The following is a 13,358-nucleotide window of genomic DNA, read 5'->3' on the forward strand; positions in this document are numbered from 1 at the left end:
TCTTCGCTGCAGGCTGTGTTAACACCTTCCTACTCTCTGGTGTCTCACACATATGGAGCTGCACACACACACACACACACACACACACACACACACACACACACACACACACACACACACACACACACACACACACACACACACACACACACACACACACACACACACACACACACACACACACACACTTGTCTCACTGCAGGAGAAAAAAAATACACACATGCATTGCCCATTGAGTATTGCAGTTTCCATAGCAACAGGGATAATGATGGTGTGTGAGATTGGCATCAGGGAGTGTGTGAGTAAAGCTGTAACTGTGTGTAACTGAGTGTGTGTGAAGATAAAGATAAGGAGCTTTATTTACTCTCCATCACACACATTCATCCAGCCCCCGCCAAGGTGGAGGAGAATGACGCTGAATATCTTCTCTCATTATTATTCCCCCACCCCCTCCATCCGTCTCCCACCACAGCTGGATAAGCCAGCCCCTCACAGCTCCTCTCACAGAGCAGGGATTTGAAGATTGCATCCTCACGTTTGTAATCAGAGGAAGGAACGGATTATCTCCATCTTGTTCTCTGCCGGGGGCTGCTGAGAAAAAGGAGGGAGAGCAGAGAGGATGACATGCAGCTCAGTGAATGGAGTGTAGTCACAGATAGAGAGGAGGGAGAGGTCACCTGTGGATGTGAGCAGGGGGAGGAGGACCTGCACCCATCAGCCGACACACCGAGGAGAGAAGAGCTCAGCAGGGAGGATCTGTGAAGGTAAGCTAGCTGCTGGAGGAAATGTTGGAATCTGTTCTGCTCGGGAACACTTGGATGATATGGGTGTGAGGTCCTGATGATGGTGTGGAGTCTGGTTCTGGTGCAGCCCACCTCCTGACCTACTTTCAGCATCCAGGAGTCTCTAACTGGAGATTCCCGCCTACGTTATCTGTGGGCCTGCATTTGTAATTAAACATTAAAAAAATTATATCAGGTTTTAAAGTTAAACCTCCTAAAACAAGCATTTAAAATTGCATCAGTTTTTTTATTTAAAAAAAGTTCAATTCTGTTTGCCCAAAATATTTTTCTTAAAATCCAGTTTCTAATATGGGAGACGCAGCTTGGGACTGTCAGCCTCTGACTTTAACACACGCTGTCGTAACAGCAGCCAGCCCAATCAGCCTTGAACTGTTTCTGTTCAAATAAAAGCTGAGAAGAACAATGTCAATCTCATGTCATACGTGTACACTTTAGAGCTGGAGTCAAGGCGTGGTTAGCCTAGCTTAGCATAAAGACCCAGCTAGCCTGGTTCTGTGAAAAGTTCAAAAATACACTTTCCAACATCTCCACAGATCACTGATCAACATGTTGTGTCATGTTTGTCTAATCTGTCCACCAACAGACATTTAAAATCCACAATTTCCAGTCTCCATGTTAAGCTATGGCTCACCACATCACCACTGGGCGTATTCATCAACATGTTCATTAAATGGGATTGAAACACAGTGTTTGTGAGTCAGAGGAAACTCACACATGAAGCTGAGGCTGATATGCAGACTGTAGAGCCGTGCGCTAACGCTGTCCCCCCCGCAGCGGGCCGGTCCAGGTCCCACCCGCAGCGGGCCGGTCCAGGTCCCACCCGCAGCGGGCCGGTCCAAGTCCCACCCGCTGAACATTGTTCTATTTGAGAAAAAGGAAAGAAAGCCCCAACGGGATTGTTAAAAAACAGAAACACTCATGTGTTCTATTGAGGTTGTCATTATAAAATGGAGCCAAATGTGCTGTGGTCCTGCCTATTACACCGATAATCATCATTAATAGATTTATTCTCTAAGCAGTGACAGATAAATACTAATAAAATACTGTATTTGCTGTTATTCTCTCATGTTTGAATGCTCAGAATGCTTACAGTTGGCTAGGGGGGGAGCAGGTGCTTTGGATGGAGCACACTTCATTTCTAATGTTCATTTCAATTACTGACTGTGAAGATTGCACATAGTGACACATGTTCACACACAGCCTCAGTTCTGTGTGTGATGATTCTCAGGGCTCTGTTCTCGGTCCCCTCCTCTTCTCCCTGGACACAAACTCGCTCGGATCAGTCATTAGCCCGCATGGTTTTTCATACCACTGCTACGCTGACGACACCCAATTAATTCTGTCCTCTTCCCGCTCAGAGACCCAGGTCGTCGCACGCATCTCTGCTTGTCTAGCTGACATCTCTCAGTGGATGTCTGATCATTACATTACATTACATTACATTTAGCTGACGCTTTTATCCAAAGCGACTTACAATAAGTACATTCGACCAGGAAGACACAACCTTGAGGAAAACAGAATCATATAAGAACATCAGGTTTCAAAGAGCCAATCGTTTCAAGTGCTGCTCAACTGGCTAAGCCAGTCCTTTATTAGTATATAAGTGCTCTGTTAGCAGTTCTTTGTTAGTCATTCTATCGCTCGAAGTGGAGTCGAAAGAGATGAGTTTTCAGTCTGCGCCGGAAGGTGTGTAAGCTTTCTGCGGTCCTGATTTCAATGGGAGCTCATTCCACCATCTTGGAGCCAGGATAGCAAACCCACGTGTTCCTGCTGATGGGAACTTGGGTCCCCCTCGCAGCGAGGGTGCAGCGAGTCGTTTGGTTGATGCAGAGCGTAGTGCACGTGCTGGGGTGTACGGTTTAACCATGTCCTGGATGTAGGAAGGGCCAGATCCATTCGCAGCATGGTACGCAAGTACCAGTGTCTTGAAGTGGATTCTAGCAGTTACCGGAAGCCAGTGGAGGGAGCGGAGGAGCGGCGTGGTGTGGGTAAATTTTGGAAGGTTGAAGACCAGACGAGCCGCTGCATTCTGGATGAGCTGCAGAGGTCGGATGGCACATGCAGGTAGACCAGCCAGGAGGGAGTTGCAGTAGTCTAGGCGTGAGGTGACGAGAGCCTGGACCAGAACCTGCGTCGATTTCTGGGTCAGCTGTGGGCGTATCTTCCTGATGTTGAAAAGCGTGTATCTGCAGCAGCGGGTTGGAGCAGCGATGTTTGCAGTAAACGACAGGTTGTTATCTAGGATAACACCCAGATTCCTTGCAGTCTGAGTCGGGGAAACAACAGAGGGGCCGATGTTGATAGTTAGGTCAAGAGAGGGACAATCTTTTCCCGGAAGGAAAAGCACTTCAGTTTTGTCAAGGTTGAGCTTGAGATGATGAGCGGACATCCACTGAGAGATGTCAGCTAAACAAGCAGAGATGCGTGCGACGACCTGGGTCTCTGAGCGGGGAAAGGACAGGATTAATTGGGTGTCGTCAGCGTAGCAGTGGTATGAAAAACCATGCGGGCTAATGACAGATCCGAGCGAGTTTGTGTACAGGGAGAAGAGGAGAGGACCAAGAACAGAGCCCTGAGGGACCCCTGTAGTTAATTGACAAGGGTCGGACTCAGACCCTCTCCAAGTAACCCTGTAGGTGCGGTCTTTGAGGTATGAGGTGAGGAGGGAAAGTGCAGAGCCTGAAACTCCAAGTTCTTGGAGAGTGCAAAGGAGGATCTGATGGTTCACCGTGTCGAATGCAGCAGACAGGTCCAACAGGATGAGGACAGAGGAGAGGGAGGCTGCTTTAGCAGTGTGCAGTTCCTCAGTGACAGCAATGAGAGCAGTTTCTGTGGAGTGACCTGCCTTGAAACCAGACTGGTGCGGATCCAGAAGGTTGTTCTGATGGAGAGAGCAGGAGAGTTGTTTAAAGACAGCGCGTTCAAGTGTTTTAGACAGGAACGGGAGGAGAGAGACAGGCCTGTAGTTTATAACATCAGACGGGTTGAGAGTGGGTTTCTTCAGGAGAGGGTTTACTCTCGCCTCCTTGAGAGTGTGTGGAAAGTGACCAGAAGTTAGAGAAGTGTTGATGAAATGGGTGAGAAACGGTAGAATATCAGGAGCGATAGTCTGAAGGAGGTTTGAAGGGATAGGGTCCAGAGGACAGGTGGTAGGGCGGGCAGAGGTAATGAGGGTAAGAACCTCACTTGGAGAGAGAGGGGAAAAGGAGGTTAGTGTGCCGGTTGAAGGTGGCTCAGGTGATCCGGCGGTGAGTAGAGGTGAGTCAGAAAAAGAAGAGCGAATGTCGTAAACCTTTTTTTCAAAGTGGTTAACAAAGTCGCTTGACAAAAGGGAGGAGGGGGAAGGGGCTTTGGGAGGGTCCAGGAGGGTGGAGAAGATGGAAAATAGTTTTTTAGGATTGGAATAGGAAGATTGGATCTTATCTTGAAAGAAAGTGCTTTTTGTCTGAGAGATGGAAGCAGAGAAAGAGGAGAGGAGAGCCTGATAGGTTAGGAGGTCGTCACGGTGTTTGGATTTCCACCATTTCCGCTCTGCTGCCCTAAGGACGGTTCTATTAGCACGCAGTGCGTCATTTAGCCAGGGAGCAGGAGGGGACTGACGAGCCTGCCGAGATGTGAGAGGACAGAGAGAGTCCAGAGAGGATGAGAGAGTAGAGAGGAGAGTTTCTGCAGCAGAGTTTGGAGGCAGGAGTTGGAACGAGTCAGAGGAAGGGAGGGCTGAGAGCACCGAGGAGGCAAAGGTAGAGGGGGAGAGGGAACGGAGGTTACGGCGGACAAGTGCAGGATGAGAAGAGATTAGTTTGTTATGTTTGGAAAGGGGTAGAGAGAATGAAATGAAGAAGTGATCGGAGGTGTGGAGCGGGTTTACAGAGAGGTTAGAAGTAGTGCAGTTCCTTGAGAATATGAGATCAAGGACATTGCCAGCTTTATGAGTCGGTGGGGACGGAGACAGTGAGAAAGCAAAGGTGGTTAACAGAGATGTTAGTTCGTCTATCTTCCCCGTCTGGAGGTTGAAGTCTCAGAGAAGTACAGCGGGAGGGCCAGTTTCAGGGATGTGTGAGAGGAGATGATCTAATTCATCCAAGAAGTCTCCCAAGGCTCCTGGTGGACGGTAGAGAACAACAATGGTCAGTTGTATAGGATGGGTCACAGTGACGGCATGGAATTCAAAGGTGGAAGGAGTGAAGTTAGGTAGCTTGAAGAGGGAAAAGCTCCATGTGGGAGAGAGCAGGAGACCAGTGCCACCTCCTCTGCCAGTGGGTCTGGGTGTATGGGAGAAGGAATATGCTGTGGAGAGAGCTGCTGGGGTGGATGTGTTGGATGGAGTAATCCACGTCTCAGTGAGAGCAAGGAAATCCAGAGACTGCAGGGAGGCGGAGCCAGAGATGAAGTCAGCCTTAGGAACAGCTGACTGGCAGTTCCACAGGCCGCCTGAAACTAGGTGCTGGATCTCAGTGGAGCACGTGGGATAGACGAGAGCGGGCCGGTTATAGCGATTAGGAGATACACGGGGCCAGTGATAATTGCGAGAAGACACATGAACAGGAATGGAGAAAATACACATGATTATAGCATGAGGGGCTGGAAAGCTAAACAAAAGAAAAATAAGAATAAGACACCAGTGATACTTAGCTCAAATTAGAGTAGGATTTGCCTCCTCTTTGCCACCCTCGTGACTCCCGCAGGACTCCAATGTCTTTGGCAGTCTTACTCCCGCAGGACTCCAATGTCTTTGGCAGTCTTCGGCTGTCTGACGCTGCCGCTGACGCTCAAGAAACAGCTGCCTAAATGGACGCCTGATTGCTGAGTTCTCACAGCTAAGGTGCCACGCCCCTCTAGTTAGTCAACTCTCAACAGCTGATGGGCGACAACGCAGAGGGGTGCGTATTTAAATGCAGCCCAGACAGAAACTGGACGCAGTGACAGTTTCACGTGGACAGATCTGAGATTTAAATTCTCTCAAAAGTGCCCTTTTAGCTACAACAACTACAGAACAATTATACAGAGTAGAATAACTGAAATAGAGAAGTCTAATTAAACAAGATTATTACTTACAGCGGTTTCTGCGTCCGAGGAGGTGTAGCAGCCAGGTCAAAGGAGTACACTGAATTAACTCGTTTTTGAGACCGCTATTTAACTGCTCATCACCTCATCACCTCAATCTGATTAACTGATCATCACCTCAAGCTCAACCTTGACAAAACTGAACTGCTTTTCCTTCCGGGAAAAGATTGTCCCACTCTTGACCTGACAATCAACATCGGCCCCTCTGTTGTTTCCCCGACTCAGACTGCAAGGAATCTGGGTGTGACCCTAGATCAGTGGTTCCCAAACTTTTTGTGCCCAAGGCACACCAAAGGACAAGTAAAAATCTCAAGGCACACCTATTGTGCAAAATAGCCCTTATAACACGTGTTATCATTCATATCATGTAAAATATCTGTACATGTGCATAATTATTTACTAATGCCAAGTAAAAATTAAACCAGACAGGTCACAAAATAAAAAATGAGGCAAAGGAAACTCAGCAGAAATTCAGCACAGAGAACTGTCAATGCAAGGAAGCTGCATTGTCCATGGTCCTGAACTACAAATTATAAATGTAACATTTCAGCAATCAGCATTGAAACATGTGCTATTGTAAATATTTTTGCCGACTTACAAATTAGTGAGATACATGTGCCTGTCGGGGCGCGCAGAATTTTGTAATCCTTGGTGGCACTGAGGAGAGGGCCACTCGCAAGTCCTGTTCAACAGAGAGCCGTGACCTCCTGTTGTTCTTCATGTAAATCAGAGTAGAGAACGCCAACTCCAGCAACACACTCTCACTCCCTAAGCGTCCAATAGCGACGTTTGGTCAGTGTCCGTGGCGTCCAATTGTGACGCTCCTAGGCTCCTTCAGCGTCATAAAGGGACGCAAATAGCTTTCAACTGATTGCAATGTATTCCCATCTGCGGCGGGATTTGACGCTCATGGAAGCACGGCATTCGTTTGTGTCGGCTGCCCTTAAAGGTAATGTGAGCGTCCATTCCCAGGAGTAAAGGATGGCAGAAGACACTACACTACCCATAATCCCCAGCTATCGTTTGGACTACACCATGTGCTCTTGACAAACCCCGTGATAGTCCTCAAGCTCTGTGATTGGAGAGTGTGCTCCGAGGGTTAAGCCGATTCTCGAACAGCACTTGAAATGGGATGGAACCACGGCAGACTGTCCAAAACTGGATTTGAACGGGTCCACCGCGTCCCCCCTCCCCCACCCCGTTCCCAGAACTACACATGCTGGCTATTCTGTTTCGCAACATGTTCTCTATGGCACGTCTCTACTGGGAGTTGTAGTTTTAAAAGACGTTTTCGTATTTCCCATAATAAGAAGTGGCCAGTATTAAACTGTGTACATCCCTGGAGGTTTAGGGGACAGGAAACACTCACATTTAAAACATATAATTAATAAATGGGTGAAAATTGCTTGTGCCCATTATGGGCAGTATTAATATATATACCCACACGCCAGCTAAGGTCAGAAGAGCTTTATTTAACAGCTGGTCTTATGTGTGTGACCCCTGTGATAACATTACATTACATTAATTGATAAGCCTGAAACATGCACTTGTCAAGGTTCAGAGGCACATTGTGCAAATATGGCAGTAGCCATCGATCAGCTTAAGATAAGATATACTTTATTGATCCCAAGTTGGAACATTTGCGTTACATCAGCATGTGTAACAGTTAAATATGCAGTTGTGTTTATTTGAAAATCATTTAGTATAATCACATAAATTCTGTGTTTTATATTCAACAATTCTGTGTTCTTTATTTATTAATTGTTCAATACCTGACAAGGCCGGAGATGAAAAATCTACATACATCTTATAGGAGTGTAATACATTATGTATAATATCAGTTAAAATAAGTGCTTCAACATAGTTAACATTGCTGGAGGCATGCACAAATATTGATAGATGTCTTGTAATGCACTGTTGAGGAACCTGCAACCCAAGTTTTTCATTCAGTGCAGAACTACACGACAGTTGTGTAGGCCTATGATATGTCAATAAACCTTAGAAAATCTTGAAATCTTGAAAGGGATGTGCAAAATAGTCATTACATACAGTCTTTAATTAACAATTAGTAGAGAATAACGAGTAATGAATATACTTTATAGGGATCGTATTAATATCTAATAATAAAAATATTGAAATTCAATAACATGCTTTAACCACCAGGTGTCCCTTTATATCATCTGTGCACCTTTATGGTGTAAATACAGCCTATCTACCAATTGGATCAAATATAAAAGTGAGCCGAATTAGTGTTGATACTGCAAGGAGACGTATTGTGTGAAAAGAAATGTAAGATGTTGTTTAATGGCTGATATATTTATGATCCACGTCACGTTTTCAGTTCCTCATGTTTGTCTTCTCATCAGGGCTCTATAAATACAGAATTACGGCAGATATGTAATATGTAATGCAGCCGAACCGTGTATTACAATGCCGTTATGTGATGACTTTCAAAGAGAAAAGCAAGCACACTCGGAATAAGGTATTATTATTATTTTGGTCTGTTTCCGGTATTTGTTAATGACGATGTGCTCTGAGATGTGAGACTGGAATTGCACAGGGGGGAAATAACGTAGGCTATCTTTAGATGCGGATTTTGTTAAACTAATATGTTTAGGCTGTGGACCAACACTATACATTGACGGGGAAGGGGGTAGCAATACAGATAACACCATTAAACAGTTACACAACATAACAGAAATAATATCGATAGCAGCGTCCCTAGCAACCACCTTGGTAACAATGAAAACGTCGCGATTTCCTGAAGTAATCTTCGTAATAACTAGCAAACTAAAGATCATGTACATCCACTGCACACATAATCAGAAATAACAACTCATATTTCTCGCATCAAATGACATCAAAACGCATTTTAATGGCCAACCTAACTTTAAAATAGACATTTTCCACGAGAATAAAACGAATTTCGGCCATGTTTTCTTTTTCTGCAGGGAGAAATTTGAAGATCACGTGACATAGACGCCAGCCATCGGAATGAATGGTGAAAAAAACGGGGTTTGTCAAACAGAGCACATGGTGTAGGCCAAACGATAGCTGGGGATTCTGGGTAGTGTAGTGTCTTCTGCCATCCTTTACTCAGAAAACATATTTGTTTCTCCGAATCGAAGGGGAAAAATACAAAAGCATTGCACACAATTTAAACCAATCAATGTTGTGTAATTAACAAGGATAATCTGGTGTTTTTAGTCGATGAGTAGTGCAGATATCACTGTAAAATCAATCGACAGTAAGAGGAGTACTTACTTCCGGGTGTAAAATTCTCCGTTATCCAATGGGAATGGATGCTCACATTGCCTTTAAGGGCAGCCGGCATAAACGAATGCCGTGCTTCCATGAGCGTCAAATCCCGACGCAGATGGGAATACATTGCAATCAGTTGAAAGCTATTTGCGTCCCTTTATGACGCTGAAGGAGCCTAGGAGCGTCACAATTGGAAGCCACGGACACTGACCAAACGTCGCTATTGGACGCTTAGGGAGTGAGAGTGTGTTGACTCCAGAGATGGGGTCGTTACTAAAAAAAATGTAATATATTACATATTACTTACAAAAAAAAAAGAAGTAATGTATTACACTACTTCGTTACTATCTACATAAAGTAACTCGTTACTTTACTCGCCAAGCACGTACGAACTGCGCATGCGTGAGTGGCAATAACTTTCCTTACCAGCAGGCGGCGGTAGTGTGTATTTGTCATTCAAAACAGGCAACAACCGGAAGACAGAGAAGAAGAACTACGTGATGTAAACAAAACAACAAATAGCGTGTGCGGTAGCTTCACCTTAGCATGTGTTCTTTGCAGGTGTTTGTTGAGGTTTGACGTGGTGTTTACAGCGGTGGATAACAGCTTCTGGCCTGGACACAGTTTGCACCTCACCGTCACATTCCTGTCTATTCTTCGGACGAACTCAAAATAATGGGCATACCTCCACCCCTCGAAAGTTATCGCTGACTCAGCCATGTTTATGCAGCACTGCACGTGGAGATGTGGACGCACAAGTCGCGCAGATTACGTACATATAAACCTACAAAGTACTGATATAGTAAATAAAAAAAATATTATTTCTGTGTAGTTGTATATTGCAATAATAACGTATGGTTGTCACAAAATCCCACGGCACACCCGGACTTGCCTCACGGCACACCGTTTGGGAACCACTGCCCTAGATAACAACCTGTCCTTCACTGCAAACATCGCTGCTCCAACCCGCTGCTGCAGATACACGCTCTACAAAATCAGGAGGATACGTCCCCAGCTGACCCAGAAAGCCACGCAGGTTCTGGTCCAGGCTCTCGTCATCTCACGCCTAGACTACTGCAGCTCCCTCCTGGCTGGTCTACCTGCATGTGCCATCCGACCTCTGCAGCTCATCAGAATGCAGCTGCTCGTCTGGTCTTCAACCTTCCTGAATGTTCCCACACCACGCCGCTCCTCCGCTCCCTCCACTGGCTTCCGGTAACTGCTAGAATCCACTTCAAGACACTGGTGCTTGCGTACCATGCTGCGAATGGATCTGGCCCTTCCTACATCCAGGACATGGTTAAACCGTACACCCCAGCACGTGCACTCCGCTCTGCATCAGCCAAACGGCTCGCTGCACCCTCGCTGCGAGGGGGACCCAAGTTCCCATCAGCAGAAACACGTGGGTTTGCTATCCTGGCTCCAAGATGGTGGAATGAGCTCCCATCGACATCAGGACAGCAGAAAGCTCACACACCTTCCGGACTGAAAACTCATCTCTTTCGACTCCACTTCGAGCGATAGAACTATTAACAAAGCACTTATATACTAACAAAGGACTGGCTTATCTAAAGCCAGTTGAGTAGCACTTGAAATGCTTGGCTCTATGAAACCTGATGTACTTTATGATTCTGTTTTCTTCAAGTTTGTGTCTTCCTGGTCGAACGCACTTATTGTAAGTCACTTTGGATAAAAGCGTCAGCTAAATGTTATGTTATGTAATGTAATGTAATAGAGGATGCTCTGTGCCCCCAGAAGCTCATGTGACATTTGTATTTGTTCACTTTTAGATGTTTTATTTTTTCTAACATTTAGGAAATACCACTTTATAGCTCAGAGATATTTTCAACAAGCAGATAGAAAGGTGCAGTAACCAGCTCTGACTCTGACCTGTCCTCTTGCTGCCTGTAGAGGGCAGTGTCTGCACACAATGCCTTTCCACTCACATCATATTTATATATATATTTAAAAGTGTGTTATTCAATTGAGGAAAAATAGCATAATATATCAGTGAAGTGAAATACACAATTGTTATTCTGACGCACAACATTTTAAACGTAAAAGGTGGGGGCCATGGTGACTTCCTGTGACTCATGTTGTATTTCTTCTTTCAGGTGTTCCATGGCAGAAACCGGGGGTCCTGTGTCAGAGCTGAAGCCTGGAGGGGTGGCCGTCGCCCTCTCTGGTCAGCCCCTCTGTGACCCCTCCAGGACCTGGGCACAGCCGGCAGAAGCCTGCAGACCGGCGGCAGGAACAGCCTGCCCCCCCCCACAGGAGCTCCATCAGGAACATTCTGGAAGTGACGGCTTCAGTCTGAGGGTGGGGGGACAGGAAAAAAGCCAATGTGAACACTTTGTGCCCTATAAGGCTCCAAGCCCCCCCCATAGTCTGGCAGAGAAACACACCCCCCAACATCCAGACAAGGCCGTGGTGACTGCAGCAATGCCCCCCCCTCAGGCTGGATGGACGGTGCAGGGCATAGAGCCCCCCTTCCTCCCTGTACACAGGGGCCACCCAGACACTACGTACAGACCTGTGGCCTCCCTGCCTCCTCTCACAGACACTTGTGGACTCTCTCACCATGGGGGGGGGAGGAGTCAGGCCAGCCCCCCCATGTTGGCTTGCAAGCAGCCCATGCAGCTGCAGCAGTGCAAATGTGAGCAGCCTCTGTGCTGCGGCTCCTACCATGTGACCTTTGAGGACACGTTTGCAGCGTACTGCCACCCCCAGCCCCTCCCCGCACACCCCCAGCTGCTGCACCGTATGGCAGGCGGAGAGCCACACTGTGACATCCAGCGGGCAGGCTCCCCCCCCTCAGTGACCAACCACCTCATCCTTCCCCGCCTCTTGTCCTCCGTCAGTGAGACAGGTCTGGACAGCAAACACCTGCGCTGCTGCAGCCTGGGCCTCTCCTACAGCCAGCTGCCTGCACCCCCAGCTCCAAGGCGCTTTGGTGGAGAGGAATGCTGCAGCTATGTCAGAACCACAACCCGGGACATGGGGACCATGACGACCCACAGACAGCTGAGGGATGTGGGGGTGCAGACGGCGCCGACTGCGACCCCCCATGTCTTCCCAGAGATTTGTCTGGCGGAGGAGAGCAGGACACAGACTAACACTGACAGTGATGGAGGCAGGAAGGGGGGTGGTGCTGCCAAGTCCCCGGTGAAGGAAGTAAAGTGGGATGCTGAAGGGATGACCTGGGAGGTGTATGGGGCCTCAGTGGACCCAGAGGAGCTGGGCCTGGCCATCCAGAAGCACCTGGAGCTGCAGATCAAGGAGACAGCCAGCCACGCAGCCAAGCTGAGCCGCCAGAACACCAGCACCTCCCAGCAGGAGGGGGGGGGCTGTCAGAGGAAGAGGAGCAGGACGATGGGCTCCATCCGGGCCCCAGCCTGCTGCACCACAGCTGTGGACTAACCGGGGGGGGGGGGGAGACTATTGTTGAACTAACAGCAGCTTTATATTTAATTTGTTCTATGTATATAATGTCAACTATTGGAATCAGGACTCGTGCAGCTGCGTAGTGTCAGAGAGTGCGTCTTCAACTAACCCTAAAGGACACGCACAGTGTGAGGCATATATTTGCAACTCACAACGGATGTGTAGAGAGTGTGTGACCCTGACCCCCCCCTCTGAGACGGAAGCCTTCTCTTGATGTGGAGCTGGGGGGTGTTCAGAACACGAGTGTACAGCAGAAGAGCAGGCCCTCAGTGATCCGGTGTGACATGTTGTGTTCTCCTCCTTCTTGGTGTTCAGCTCACAAAGACTGTAACAACATTACACTATATCAATATCTGTAGAATGTCAACAGATTGATTTCACACTCATGACGTTATAATAAATGAAACCCTCTTTTATTGACGGTTGTGATTGTGATTCCACTCTGGTTGAAACCTCCATCATGGAAACTCGGTAATAAAAGATGTGTAGATCCCACTTTGTGTTGATTGTTGTTAGTGTGTTTAATAAATGACTTAACTTATCATATGTAATATGTGGTGTTTTGTTTACCACACACCTTGGAGTACTTGTATAGAGCAGTGGTTCCCAACCTCCTTGGTCTCGTGGACCCCATTCTTTAAGAAGCCCCCCCCTCATCTGTGATGACTCTCCTTCCTGTGTTCTTGTGTTAAACCCTTTGTTATCGTATTCAACCCAACTGCTCCTGAGATGAGAGTCACTGGTACCCTCACCCTCAATACGAACGCATTTAAACTTGACATTTAG

At 47.2% G+C, this 13,358-nt stretch overlaps 1 protein-coding gene across 1 annotated transcript; it reads left to right on the forward strand.

Moving 5' to 3' along the window:
- The first annotated feature begins 403 nt into the window (after positions 1-403).
- Positions 404-13,078, forward strand: LOC117443218 (GRIN2-like protein). The gene is made up of 2 exons (XM_034079179.1): positions 404-764; positions 11,243-13,078. Exon 2 carries the CDS (start codon positions 11,250-11,252, stop codon positions 12,546-12,548), a length of 1,299 nt encoding a protein of 432 aa, XP_033935070.1. The 5' UTR covers positions 404-764; positions 11,243-11,249; the 3' UTR covers positions 12,549-13,078.
- Positions 13,079-13,358: the final 280 nt, after the last annotated feature.

The sequence above is a fragment of the Pseudochaenichthys georgianus genome, unplaced genomic scaffold (genome assembly GCF_902827115.2).
Source record: "Pseudochaenichthys georgianus unplaced genomic scaffold, fPseGeo1.2 scaffold_555_arrow_ctg1, whole genome shotgun sequence".
Lineage (NCBI taxonomy): Eukaryota > Metazoa > Chordata > Actinopteri > Perciformes > Channichthyidae > Pseudochaenichthys > Pseudochaenichthys georgianus.